This window comes from Haliotis cracherodii, unplaced genomic scaffold (genome assembly GCF_022045235.1).
Source record: "Haliotis cracherodii isolate W230 unplaced genomic scaffold, xgHalCrac1.p SCAF_10, whole genome shotgun sequence".
Lineage (NCBI taxonomy): Eukaryota > Metazoa > Mollusca > Gastropoda > Lepetellida > Haliotidae > Haliotis > Haliotis cracherodii.
Genome location: NW_027266265.1, coordinates 20237685 through 20249855, shown reverse-complemented (window position 1 = coordinate 20249855; position 12171 = coordinate 20237685). Strand labels below are relative to the sequence as shown.

Genomic DNA, 12171 nt, shown 5'->3' with positions numbered 1-12171 from the left:
GAAAGATCAGCAGGGACCATATCTTTGTTTTTGTTCTCGATGTAACTACCTCCACGTGACGTAAGTGCCACATAGACATTAGAAATAATAAACTGATACTGTTAATACCTTTAAAAGATCTTCTTTGGTCAATTATAATTATTATCTGGCACATATTTCAGATATCACTGTTTAAATTTTAAGAACATTGACTGCTCCTTAAAAATGGCGGCGCCCGTGCAACACATGTCCAAATATTTTGTTCAAGGTGAACATTAACATGAAATAGGTTAAATCTAAGTGCGATTACAGAATATTGTGTGTCCCATGGGCCAATTAAATCTTAGACTGTGCCATTATCAATTTGTATTATGTGGCGACCCGTACCCACGAATATTCGTTGTCGTACCCAACGAAAATGGCTAACCCGTACCTGAACTTCTCGTCAGACTCGTACCTGTTTTGGAGCATTCGTACTTTATTTACTTTATTGAGCTGACCTTTACGATGTCCGAAACCGGGTTGCTTTAACCAGTATAGACTGTAAAAGCGACAAAATATATGTTTCTAATAGGGCTGGGACGGGTAACTCGGGTACTCGGGTCGGATGGGTCCTGAGTAGGACCCGGGTACCCACAGCACTACCCGGCCCCGTGGTTAGTCACGTGACATATTGTTTAATGACAAAAACTCACTAGAGCTCAGTGGTTACACTACAAGTCGCTAATGTTCCCATTTCTTTATGATGATGCACACATTCCTTTTGACTTGTATATGTTTGAGTAAAGATAAAGCTTCAGTCAACTTCAGTGTACGCATGATTCAATCGTTTCATAAGAGACCATGTATCTATGATATGGTCTCTGGTTTCACACATGCATCTTAACATTTTTTGCCAGGGCTCTTGAGACCTACAGTGGGTACCCGGGTAGGATCGGGTAATAGGGGGTTGGGTATCCGGGTAGTTAATTTGGACTCGTCCCAGCCCTAGTTTCTAATCATTTATTCATCACTAAATTCTCAAACAGGGGCCAACAGTATATTGTGACCTTCATTTTCATAGAAATTTGCTCACAGCAATATTAAATTTACAAACTTCATTCAACTTTCATTCATTTGTTTCATTCACTAGTTGGTGAATGAACAATCAACCAATTAACTCAATCAATATTTGTGATTTTTATCCCCAAGTGGCTTTAAATGCTTAACTCAATCAATGTCTGTAATTTGTGATTTGGAGCACCTTTAGAATACAGTACCACATCTTCTCGTTAGGACGGTCTCTGCCGTAGATCACATGTCTCAAAGACAAGCAACCAGTTTTTGTGAGAATCCGTTGGACGCTAACTCGTGACCTTCGGATTGTTAGCCCGACAGCTAACCGACTGAGCTACGTCCACACTCTGAAACAAAGTGCAAATTTACCTAATCATGCCTACAACGTTACGGAACTAAATGAAAAGGGTCGAATAAGTGACGGACCCTTACAAAGGTTACGGGTAGGCATGGTGTCTCGTGACTTTAGTCTATTGACACTTACGAATGATCCCGATGCCATTTGGCACACTCGTCCCATTCCGGAATCTACAAGATACCGAGTGGCGAGGAATGATCCGATATGGCGCGAACTGAAAACGGCTCCAGGCGTCAGACGTGAGACGTCGAACTCGCGAGGTACGCATAAATGACATGGTATTTAATAATTCGTCGGATGGATTTTGTTACAGAAAAGTGTGGTAGGGAACATTGTAAGGATGATGTGGATAATAGTAAGGAACGAGGGAGGCATGTGCATGGCTAGTGACGACACAACGGTGAGTTCGCTTTTGAATCAGTACTGAAAAAATGTAGCCGGTGAAAGTGGCTTGTGTGAATGTTCCAGGACAGCTTCCAGTAGCCAAAGTATTCGACACAAAATCATTTCATTCCTTTTACTCGACGTTTTTGTGTGAAGAATATTAGGAGCCGCTATAGAATCTATAATAGAAACTAAACAGGTAGATTTACCTAACCCTAATGATCGTAAAGGGATGATTGATCATAAAGGGGTTCCAAGGGCTAAGGACAGAATTCGGGTAATCTAATAGCCACTAAATGGGTACCTAACCCTAATGATCGAAAAGGGGTGTGATCGTAAAAGGCATCCAAGGGCTAAGGATAGAGTTCGGGGTAACCTACCCTAACACTAGTGATATTTGGATGTGTTCAGTGCCAATATAATATCCCTAATAAACTACATTCTTGTGCATAATAATGAAAATTAATGAACCGAAAAAATAATATATGTATATTAGTTATAACCCTTTTAGCCACTTGAATTACAAGAAAACGAAAAAAAAATATATAAAAAATAAAAGTGCTTTCATAAACTAGCACTTGCTATAAAATGCGGCGCTGCAGGGTATATTCAGTAAACAAATATTCAAAATTCTCCACAGCGCTTGTCGTATTCAATGACATTTCGTGTAGAGATGATAGATCACTGGGAGGGGCTTATGTACACTCGATGACCCCTGACGTCACAGGGCATTGTTTCGCCGGTGAGACTGGCAACAAAAAACTACAAGTTACGTCACAGGGTATTGTCACGTGTTTGAAGAGTTTGTGGTACTGTATTCTAAAGGTAGGCCTGTGATATTAGTCCTCAAATGGGCTTTGCTTCAGTAGTCTGTAAACTGATGCTCTCACCTGGTATTTGGACAAGAGTTTGCCTGAAACGAACAATTAATTATTCAAATCATATATATTTTCTTTGGGTACAGATTCGCTTCTTTAAGTACAAGTGATCTAGTTGATTAGGGACAAGTGGGAATGGGTTATCCAACATTTTGGTGCAAGTCCACCCAAAATATTTGAGTACGGCATGATTTTGGTATCAACATTATCATCTGATCATGTGAGATTGCACTTAGCCAGGTTCTCATATATTTCATTTTTATGGAGACTCATGGGTTGTAGCTCAGCAAAACAGTGCCGAGCAAAAATGTCCCCTGATTGGTACAAATGGGGCCTAGAGAAAACGGCTACTATTGCAAGGTGAAAAAGTTACCTTGTATAACTCACATGTTCATGTGCAAGCACAAATAATTGTGATGTATTAAACGCCTTAGAAAATGTTTACATTAGAAATTAGCATCTGCTCCTGATTGGGAGGTGTAACTAAACTAATTGTGAAACCACACATTCTTTGATTTTTTAAGTGTCTTTTCTCAAATTAACTCAATGTCAACCTGAAACTGTATTAAGGATGATGACATGGTGCTGTCAGATCACGATTATTCAGAATGTCATTGACCAGGCTGGTAGACCATGCTGATACAGGAGAGCCAACTCATCTACTTTGCATGTCAGGGTCTAAAGATGATGTCCTCTCCCTGGCACAGTTTCTTACACAATGCTGCCTATGTGTGTATCACCTGATGTAAGGTCTCTGCCTATGTGTGTATCACCAGATGTAAGGTCTCTCTGTCAGTGTGTGTATCACCAGATGTAAGGTCTCTCTGTCAGTGTGTGTATCACCAGATGTAAGGTCTCTGCCTATGTGTGTATCACCTGATGTAAGGTCTCTGCCTATGTGTGTATCACCTGATGTAAGGTCTCTCTGTCAGTGTGTGTATCACCAGATGTAAGGTCTCTGCCTATGTGTGTATCACCTGATGTAAGGTCTCTGCCTATGTGTGTATCACCTGATGTAAGGTCTCTCTGTCAGTGTGTGTATCACCAGATGTAAGGTCTCTGCCTATGTGTGTATCACCTGATGTAAGGTCTCTGCCTATGTGTGTATCACCAGATGTAAGGTCTCTGCCTATGTGTGTATCACCAGATGTAAGGTCTCTCTGTCAGTGTGTGTATCACCTGATGTAAGGTCTCTTCCTATGTGTGTATCACCTGATGTAAGGTCTCTCTGTCAGTGTGTGTATCACCTGATGTAAGGTATCTGCCTATGTGTGTATCACCAGATGTAAGGTCTCTGCCTATGTGTGTATCACCTGATGTAAGGTATCTGCCTATGTGTGTATCACCAGATGTAAGGTCTCTGCCTATGTGTGTATCACCTGATGTAAGGTCTCTCTGTCAGTGTGTGTATCACCTGATGTAAGGTCTCTTCCTATGTGTGTATCACCTGATGTAAGGTCTCTCTGTCAGTGTGTGTATCACCAGATGTAAGGTCTCTGCCTATGTGTGTATCACCTGATGTAAGGTCTCTCTGCCTATGTGTGTATCACCAGATGTAAGGTCTCTTCCTATGTGTGTATCACCTGATGTAAGGCCTCTGCCTATGTGTGTATCACCAGATGTAAGGTCTCTTCCTATGTGTGTATCACCTGATGTAAGGTCTCTCTGTCAGTGTGTGTATCACCAGATGTAAGGTCTCTGCCTATGTGTGTATCACCTGATGTAAGGTCTCTGCCTATGTGTGTATCACCAGATGTAAGGTCTCTCTGTCAGTGTGTGTATCACCTGATGTAAGGTCTCTGCCTATGTGTGTATCACCAGATGTAAGGTCTCTCTGTCACTGTGTGTATCACCAGATGTAAGGTCTCTGCCTATGTGTGTATCACCAGATGTAAGGTCTCTCTGTCAGTGTGTGTATCACCTGATGTAAGGTCTCTGCCTATGTGTGTTTCACCTGATGTAAGGCCTCTGCCTATGTGTGTATCACCTGATGTAAGGTCTCTCTGTCAGTGTGTGTATCACCTGATGTAAGGTCTCTTCCTATGTGTGTATCACCAGATGTAAGGTCTCTGCCTATGTGTGTATCACCTGATGTAAGGCCTCTGCCTATGTGTGTATCACCAGATGTAAGGTCTCTGCCTATGTGTGTATCACCTGATGTAAGGTCTCTGCCTATGTGTGTATCACCTGATGTAAGGTCTCTCTGTCAGTGTGTGTATCACCTGATGTAAGGTCTCTCTGTCAGTGTGTGTATCACCTGATGTAAGGTCTCTGCCTATGTGTGTATCACCTGATGTAAGGTCTCTGCCTATGTGTGTTTCACCAGATGTAAGGTCTCTGCCTATGTGTGTATCACCAGATGTAAGGTCTCTGCCTATGTGTGTATCACCAGATGTAAGGTCTCTGCCTATGTGTGTATCACCTGATGTAAGGTCTCTGCCTATGTGTGTATCACCAGATGTAAGGTCTCTGCCTATGTGTGTATCACCAGATGTAAGGTCTCTGCCTATGTGTGTATCACCTGATGTAAGGTCTCTGCCTATGTGTGTATCACCTGATGTAAGGTCTCTCTGTCAGTGTGTGTATCACCTGATGTAAGGTCTCTCTGTCAGTGTGTGTATCACCTGATGTAAGGTCTCTGCCTATGTGTGTTTCACCTGATGTAAGGTCTCTGCCTATGTGTGTATCACCTGATGTAAGGTCTCTTCCTATGTGTGTATCACCTGATGTAAGGTCTCTGCCTATGTGTGTATCACCAGATGTAAGGTCTCTGCCTATGTGTGTATCACCTGATGTAAGGTCTCTCTGTCAGTGTGTGTATCACCTGATGTAAGGTCTCTGCCTATGTGTGTATCACCTGATGTAAGGTCTCTTCCTATGTGTGTATCACCTGATGTAAGGTCTCTGCCTATGTGTGTATCACCAGATGTAAGGTCTCTGCCTATGTGTGTATCACCTGATGTAAGGTCTCTCTGTCAGTGTGTGTATCACCTGATGTAAGGTCTCTGCCTATGTGTGTATCACCTGATGTAAGGTCTCTCTGTCAGTGTGTGTATCACCTGATGTAAGGTCTCTGCCTATGTGTGTATCACCTGATGTAAGATCTCTGCCTATGTGTGTATCACCTGATGTAAGGTATCTGCCTATGTGTGTATCACCAGATGTAAGGTCTCTGCCTATGTGTGTATCACCTGATGTAAGGTCTCTCTGTCAGTGTGTGTATCACCTGATGTAAGGTCTCTGCCTATGTGTGTATCACCTGATGTAAGGTCTCTGCCTATGTGTGTTTCACCTGATGTAAGGTCTCTGCCTATGTGTGTATCACCTGATGTAAGGTCTCTTCCTATGTGTGTATCACCTGATGTAAGGTCTCTGCCTATGTGTGTATCACCAGATGTAAGGTCTCTGCCTATGTGTGTATCACCTGATGTAAGGTCTCTCTGTCAGTGTGTGTATCACCTGATGTAAGGTCTCTGCCTATGTGTGTATCACCTGATGTAAGGTCTCTTCCTATGTGTGTATCACCTGATGTAAGGTCTCTGCCTATGTGTGTATCACCAGATGTAAGGTCTCTGCCTATGTGTGTATCACCTGATGTAAGGTCTCTCTGTCAGTGTGTGTATCACCTGATGTAAGGTCTCTGCCTATGTGTGTATCACCTGATGTAAGGTCTCTCTGTCAGTGTGTGTATCACCTGATGTAAGGTCTCTGCCTATGTGTGTATCACCTGATGTAAGATCTCTGCCTATGTGTGTATCACCTGATGTAAGGTATCTGCCTATGTGTGTATCACCAGATGTAAGGTCTCTGCCTATGTGTGTATCACCTGATGTAAGGTCTCTCTGTCAGTGTGTGTATCACCTGATGTAAGGTCTCTGCCTATGTGTGTATCACCTGATGTAAGGCCTCTGCCTATGTGTGTATCACCAGATGTAAGGTCTCTGCCTATGTGTGTATCACCAGATGTAAGGTCTCTCTTTCAGTGTGTGTATCACCAGATGTAAGGTCTCTGCCTATGTGTGTATCACCTGATGTAAGGTCTCTGCCTATGTGTGTATCACCTGATGTAAGGTCTCTGCCTATGTGTGTATCACCTGATGTAAGGTCTCTGCCTATGTGTGTATCACCTGATGTAAGGTCTCTGCCTATGTGTGTATCACCAGATGTAAGGTCTCTCTGTCAGTGTGTGTATCACCAGATGTAAAGTCTCTGCCTATGTGTGTATCACCTGATGTAAGGTCTCTGCCTATGTGTGTATCACCAGATGTAAGGTCTCTGCCTATGTGTGTATCACCTGATGTAAGGTCTCTCTGTCAGTGTGTGTATCACCTGATGTAAGGTCTCTGCCTATGTGTGTATCACCTGATGTAAGGTCTCTGCCTATGTGTGTTTCACCTGATGTAAGGTCTCTGCCTATGTGTGTATCACCTGATGTAAGGTCTCTGCCTATGTGTGTATCACCAGATGTAAGGTCTCTGCCTATGTGTGTATCACCTGATGTAAGGTCTCTCTGTCAGTGTGTGTATCACCTGATGTAAGGTCTCTGCCTATGTGTGTATCACCTGATGTAAGATCTCTGCCTATGTGTGTATCACCTGATGTAAGGTCTCTTCCTATGTGTGTATCACCTGATGTAAGGTCTCTCTGTCAGTGTGTGTATCACCTGATGTAAGGTCCCTGCCTATGTGTGTATCACCTGATGTAAGGTCTCTCTGTCAGTGTGTGTATCACCAGATGTAAGGTCTCTCTTTCAGTGTGTGTATCACCAGATGTAAGGTCTCTGCCTATGTGTGTATCACCTGATGTAAGGTCTCTTCCTATGTGTGTATCACCTGATGTAAGGTCTCTCTGTCAGTGTGTGTATCACCTGATGTAAGGTCTCTGCCTATGTGTGTATCACCTGATGTAAGGTCTCTCTGTCAGTGTGTGTATCACCAGATGTAAGGTCTCTGCCTATGTGTGTATCACCTGATGTAAGGCCTCTGCCTATGTGTGTATCACCTGATGTAAGGCCTCTGCCTATGTGTGTATCACCAGATGTAAGGTCTCTGCCTATGTGTGTATCACCTGATGTAAGGCCTCTGCCTATGTGTGTATCACCTGATGTAAGGCCTCTGCCTATGTGTGTATCACCTGATGTAAGGTCTCTCTGTCAGTGTGTGTATCACCAGATGTAAGGTCTCTGCCTATGTGTGTATCACCTGATGTAAGGCCTCTGCCTATGTGTGTATCACCTGATGTAAGGTCTCTCTGTCAGTGTGTGTTTCACCTGATGTAAGGTCTCTGCCTATGTGTGTATCACCTGATGTAAGGTCTCTGCCTATGTGTGTATCACCTGATGTAAGATCTCTGCCTATGTGTGTATCACCTGATGTAAGGTATCTGCCTATGTGTGTATCACCAGATGTAAGGTCTCTGCCTATGTGTGTATCACCTGATGTAAGGTCTCTGCCTATGTGTGTATCACCTGATGTAAGGCCTCTGCCTATGTGTGTATCACCTGATGTAAGGTCTCTGTGCCTATGTGTGTATCACCTGATGTAAGGTCTCTGTGCCTATGTGTGTATCACCTGATGTAAGGTCTCTGTGCCTATGTGTGTATCACCTGATGTAAGGTCTCTGTGCCTATGTGTGTATCACCTGATGTAAGGTCTCTGTGCCTATGTGTGTATCACCTGATGTAAGGTCTCTGTGCCTATGTGTGTATCACCTGATGTAAGGTCTCTGCCTATGTGTGTATCACCTGATGTAAGGTCTCTGTGCCTATGTGTGTATCACCTGATGTAAGGTCTCTGTGCCTATGTGTGTATCACCTGATGTAAGGTCTCTGTGCCTATGTGTGTATCACCTGATGTAAGGTCTCTCTGCCTATGTGTGTATCACCTGATGTAAAGTCTCTCTGCCTATGTGTGTATCACTTGATGTAAGGTCTCTGCCTATGTGTGTATCACTTGATGGAAGATCTCTGCCTATGGGTGTCACATGGTGTTAGGCTCCTGTCTATGGGTGTATCACATGGTGTTAGGCTCCTGTCTATGGGTGTATCACATGGTGTTAGGCTCCTGTCTATGGGTGTATCACATGGTGTTAGGCTCCTGTCTATGGGTGTATCATATGGTGTTATCACATGGGTGTATCACATGGTGTTAGGCTCCTGCCTATGGGTGTACCACATGGTGTTAGGCTCCTGTCTATGGGTGTATCACATGGTGTTAGGCTCCTGTCTATGGGTGTATCACATGGTGTTAGGCTCCTGTCTATGGGTGTATCACATGGTGCCAGGTTCCTGTCTATGGGTGTATCACATGGTGTTAGGCTCCTTTCTATGGGTGTATCACATGGTCTTAGGCTCCTGTCTATGGGTGTATCACATGGTGCTAGGTTCCTGTCTATGGGGGGGGCATGGGTGGCCCAGTCGTCTTAGGCGCCGCGATTCGCTGTGCAGAGTTGTGTCCCTTGGGGACGCCAGAAACCTATGATTGTGGGTTCGAATCCCGGTTCGCCCCAATTATGTTTCTAGGTTTGTCAGCACCATACCCGTGCTCGTGGGTTTCACCGAAGTGGTAAACGTCTTAAACCTGCATCACTTAGGGCTTTCCTCCCACATTAAGCTGACACGCCGCGATATGACTGGAATAATGTTAAAAGCGGCGTTAAACCCAACTCACTCACTCATGTCTATGGGTGTATCACATGGTGTTAGGCTCCTGTCTATGGGTGTATCACATGGTGTTAGGCTCCTGTCTATGGGTGTATCACATGGTGGCAGGTTCCTGTCTATGGGTGTATCACATGGTGGCAGGTTCCTGTCTATTGGTGTATCACATGGTGGCAGGTTCCTGTCTATAGGTGTATCACTATTGCTAGGTTCCTGTTTAAGCGTGTATCATTATATGTTTTTGTTTTCTACATGAGTATTTCAGGCTGTAGAAGAGCCTCTTGGCGTCGGACATCATCTAGGTGGCTATCAACCACAAAGACCTTGTTAGAAGATGCCTCAGCCAAGGAGACAGGGAGCTTTAATGAAAACATCCTGGAGCATATATGCTGTCCGCTGTCTAAGAAACCTCTGAGGTAGGTACACTGCAAAGCTACTTATCATGCTTATAAGAAGTTCACTTCAAAAAAATTGTAATCGTTGAAGATGTTACTATGTATCCAGTTGCTGCGGATACGTCTCTAATGGGTGATTCTCTCTGTTCCAGGTATGACAGAGGAAACTGTCAGCTTGTCTGTGATGATATCGGTGTCGCCTACCCAATTGTCAATGGCATCCCAAACCTTATTCCAGCAGACGCCCGCATGATAAAGACCGACAAGCCACTACAACCAGACAGTCCGCCTGTGTGAGCCAGGCTCCCTATGTACTCATGTGTCCCCATCACCAGTCATGTTCATCTGTCACGAGTTCTTGAATTGTTGTCAACATATGTGGTATAAATACTTCCTTAGAACCATCTATGTCACAGTGTCAAAAAGTGTAACTCAGACAAGACAGTTATGTAAGTTTTGTAGTTTGAGATTCCAGCAGCCAGTCTGATGCTATACTGTACTAGCATAAATATCTACAACAGCAACCAATCACTTCCAACGCCTGTCTGTGTTGCTCTGACATCTGTGGAAGTCGCCTCATCAGCATAGAGAGTGATAGTGCTTTGGTCTAGCATATCACTGATGAAGGAAAGTCTCTCCGAAGCCTTTTGTAACATTTTCACACTTTGTGCATGTTATGGTAGTAACAGTGTGGGTTGTCATGGACTACATTAGGTATTGAATGATACTAATTAGTATTCCATACACCCATGAACTCATTGTCATGAATAATTATTTATTGGTTACCTCCTTTAGACGTAAGAATTATTTTATTTAAATCAAGGCTCGCACCGGCTTTGAAAAGGCCTCGAATGTAGACGTAAGACTGTAGATGTTGGCCTTAAAGAGGCCTTAAATGCAAAATTAGCTTGAAAAGGGCCATAAACAGTCAACATCAAGTCTATATTTCAATTTTGCTTTTTAATTAATATGTTTCACATATCCAAGGGAAAAAACATTGTTACCTGCTTGACTGCTTAGAATGTGAAATATCAATAAACATTTCTTTTTGTTTGTTGAATCTAATCGGTTCAAGGATTATCAAGCTCTGTTTTGTTTTAGGTCATTAAACCTGTTAAAAATATGTTGCGCTTTTCATTATTAGGACCTTAATTCTGTGTGCAAGAGTCTTAAAAAGACCTTAAAATTGCTGACTTAAATACTGTATGAACCATGTTAATATACTCACTAAATGTGTATGCACTATATTCTAAGCATGTACATTTAAATATGAATTGCATATCAAATGTAACATATCTTTTAATTTGTACACATATTCTGGGTTAGTGACTGAAAAAAAGTAATAAATGTTTTCCCTTCTATAAAGACATGTTTTCATCTGGTGACTTAGCTATACCAAGAGTGTTTGTGTTTGTGTGTTGTTGGCTGAAGGTAGATCCAAAGTGTTTGTAAACACCTGGAGTATTCTCTTAGGGGCCAGACTAGGTGGACCTTCACACATGATTACAATCAACATCACCCCCACCTGGAGGCATTGCCAGCATTTCTTGCCATGTCTCACAACTGACATGAATTCAAAAGTAAATTATCTGCATACAAGCTGGCACATGCAGAACTAGCTACCAAGGGCTCATTGTTCCTTTGGTGTCCTAGTTTCAACACATGAATTGGTATGGTCTCTGGTCAAAAATAAAAACAATTTGAATATGCGATTTCAAAGTGTTTCAGTGTATGTTACAGGGAATATGTCTAATCTCTAAAATATAATATGATAATATGATTCACTCAGGGAGTATACATAATCCTTTAACTTTTCAGTTAGTTTGTTTGTTAGTTTGTTTGTTGTTTAACGCCGCACTCAGCAATATTCCAGCTATATGACAATGGTCTGTAAATAATCGAGTCTGGACCAAACAATCCATTGATTGACATCATGAACATCAATCCATTCAATTGGGATCGATGACATGCATCAACCAAGTCGGCAAGCCTCATGAATCCTCACAAATTTCACTTTTGAGCTAACTGGGCAGACGTTAAAATGGGTTGTGGTGTTTGATGCGCTGTGCAATTTCAACGATCATGACCATCGGGCCGCCTCCAAGTCTGCCTAGTTCTGCCTCAGCTTGTGTAATACATTGGCTTTTTGCTGTCTGCGCATCCATTTGATTACCATGTCAACAACTTAGGTCACCTTAAAATGAATCAGAATTTCTGTTCGGATTGGCAAACTCAAAACAAGGTAATTTGGCCAAGAAGTTTAACTTAAGTTTCAGGTATATCGATGATCTGATATGGTTCAATAACAAGCAAATAGCCAAATCCCTTCCACCGATTTACCCACCTGAACTAGAAATAAAGGAGACCAGTTCCATATTTAGATCTGTGCATAAAAATTCAGAGTGACAAGAGACTCTCCACAAGCCTGTATATGTATAGCAAGAGGGATGAGTTCAACTTTCC

At 42.7% G+C, this 12171-nt stretch overlaps 1 protein-coding gene across 1 annotated transcript; it reads left to right on the top strand.

Moving 5' to 3' along the window:
- The first annotated feature begins 204 nt into the window (after positions 1 to 204).
- On the top strand, positions 205 to 11057 carry LOC139454189 (UPF0434 protein BOV_A0835-like). Its single transcript, XM_071235754.1, has 3 exons — positions 205 to 247; positions 9579 to 9729; positions 9861 to 11057. Exons 1-3 carry the CDS (start codon positions 205 to 207, stop codon positions 10003 to 10005), a joined length of 339 nt encoding a protein of 112 aa, XP_071091855.1. The 3' UTR covers positions 10006 to 11057.
- The last annotated feature ends 1114 nt before the right edge of the window (positions 11058 to 12171 follow it).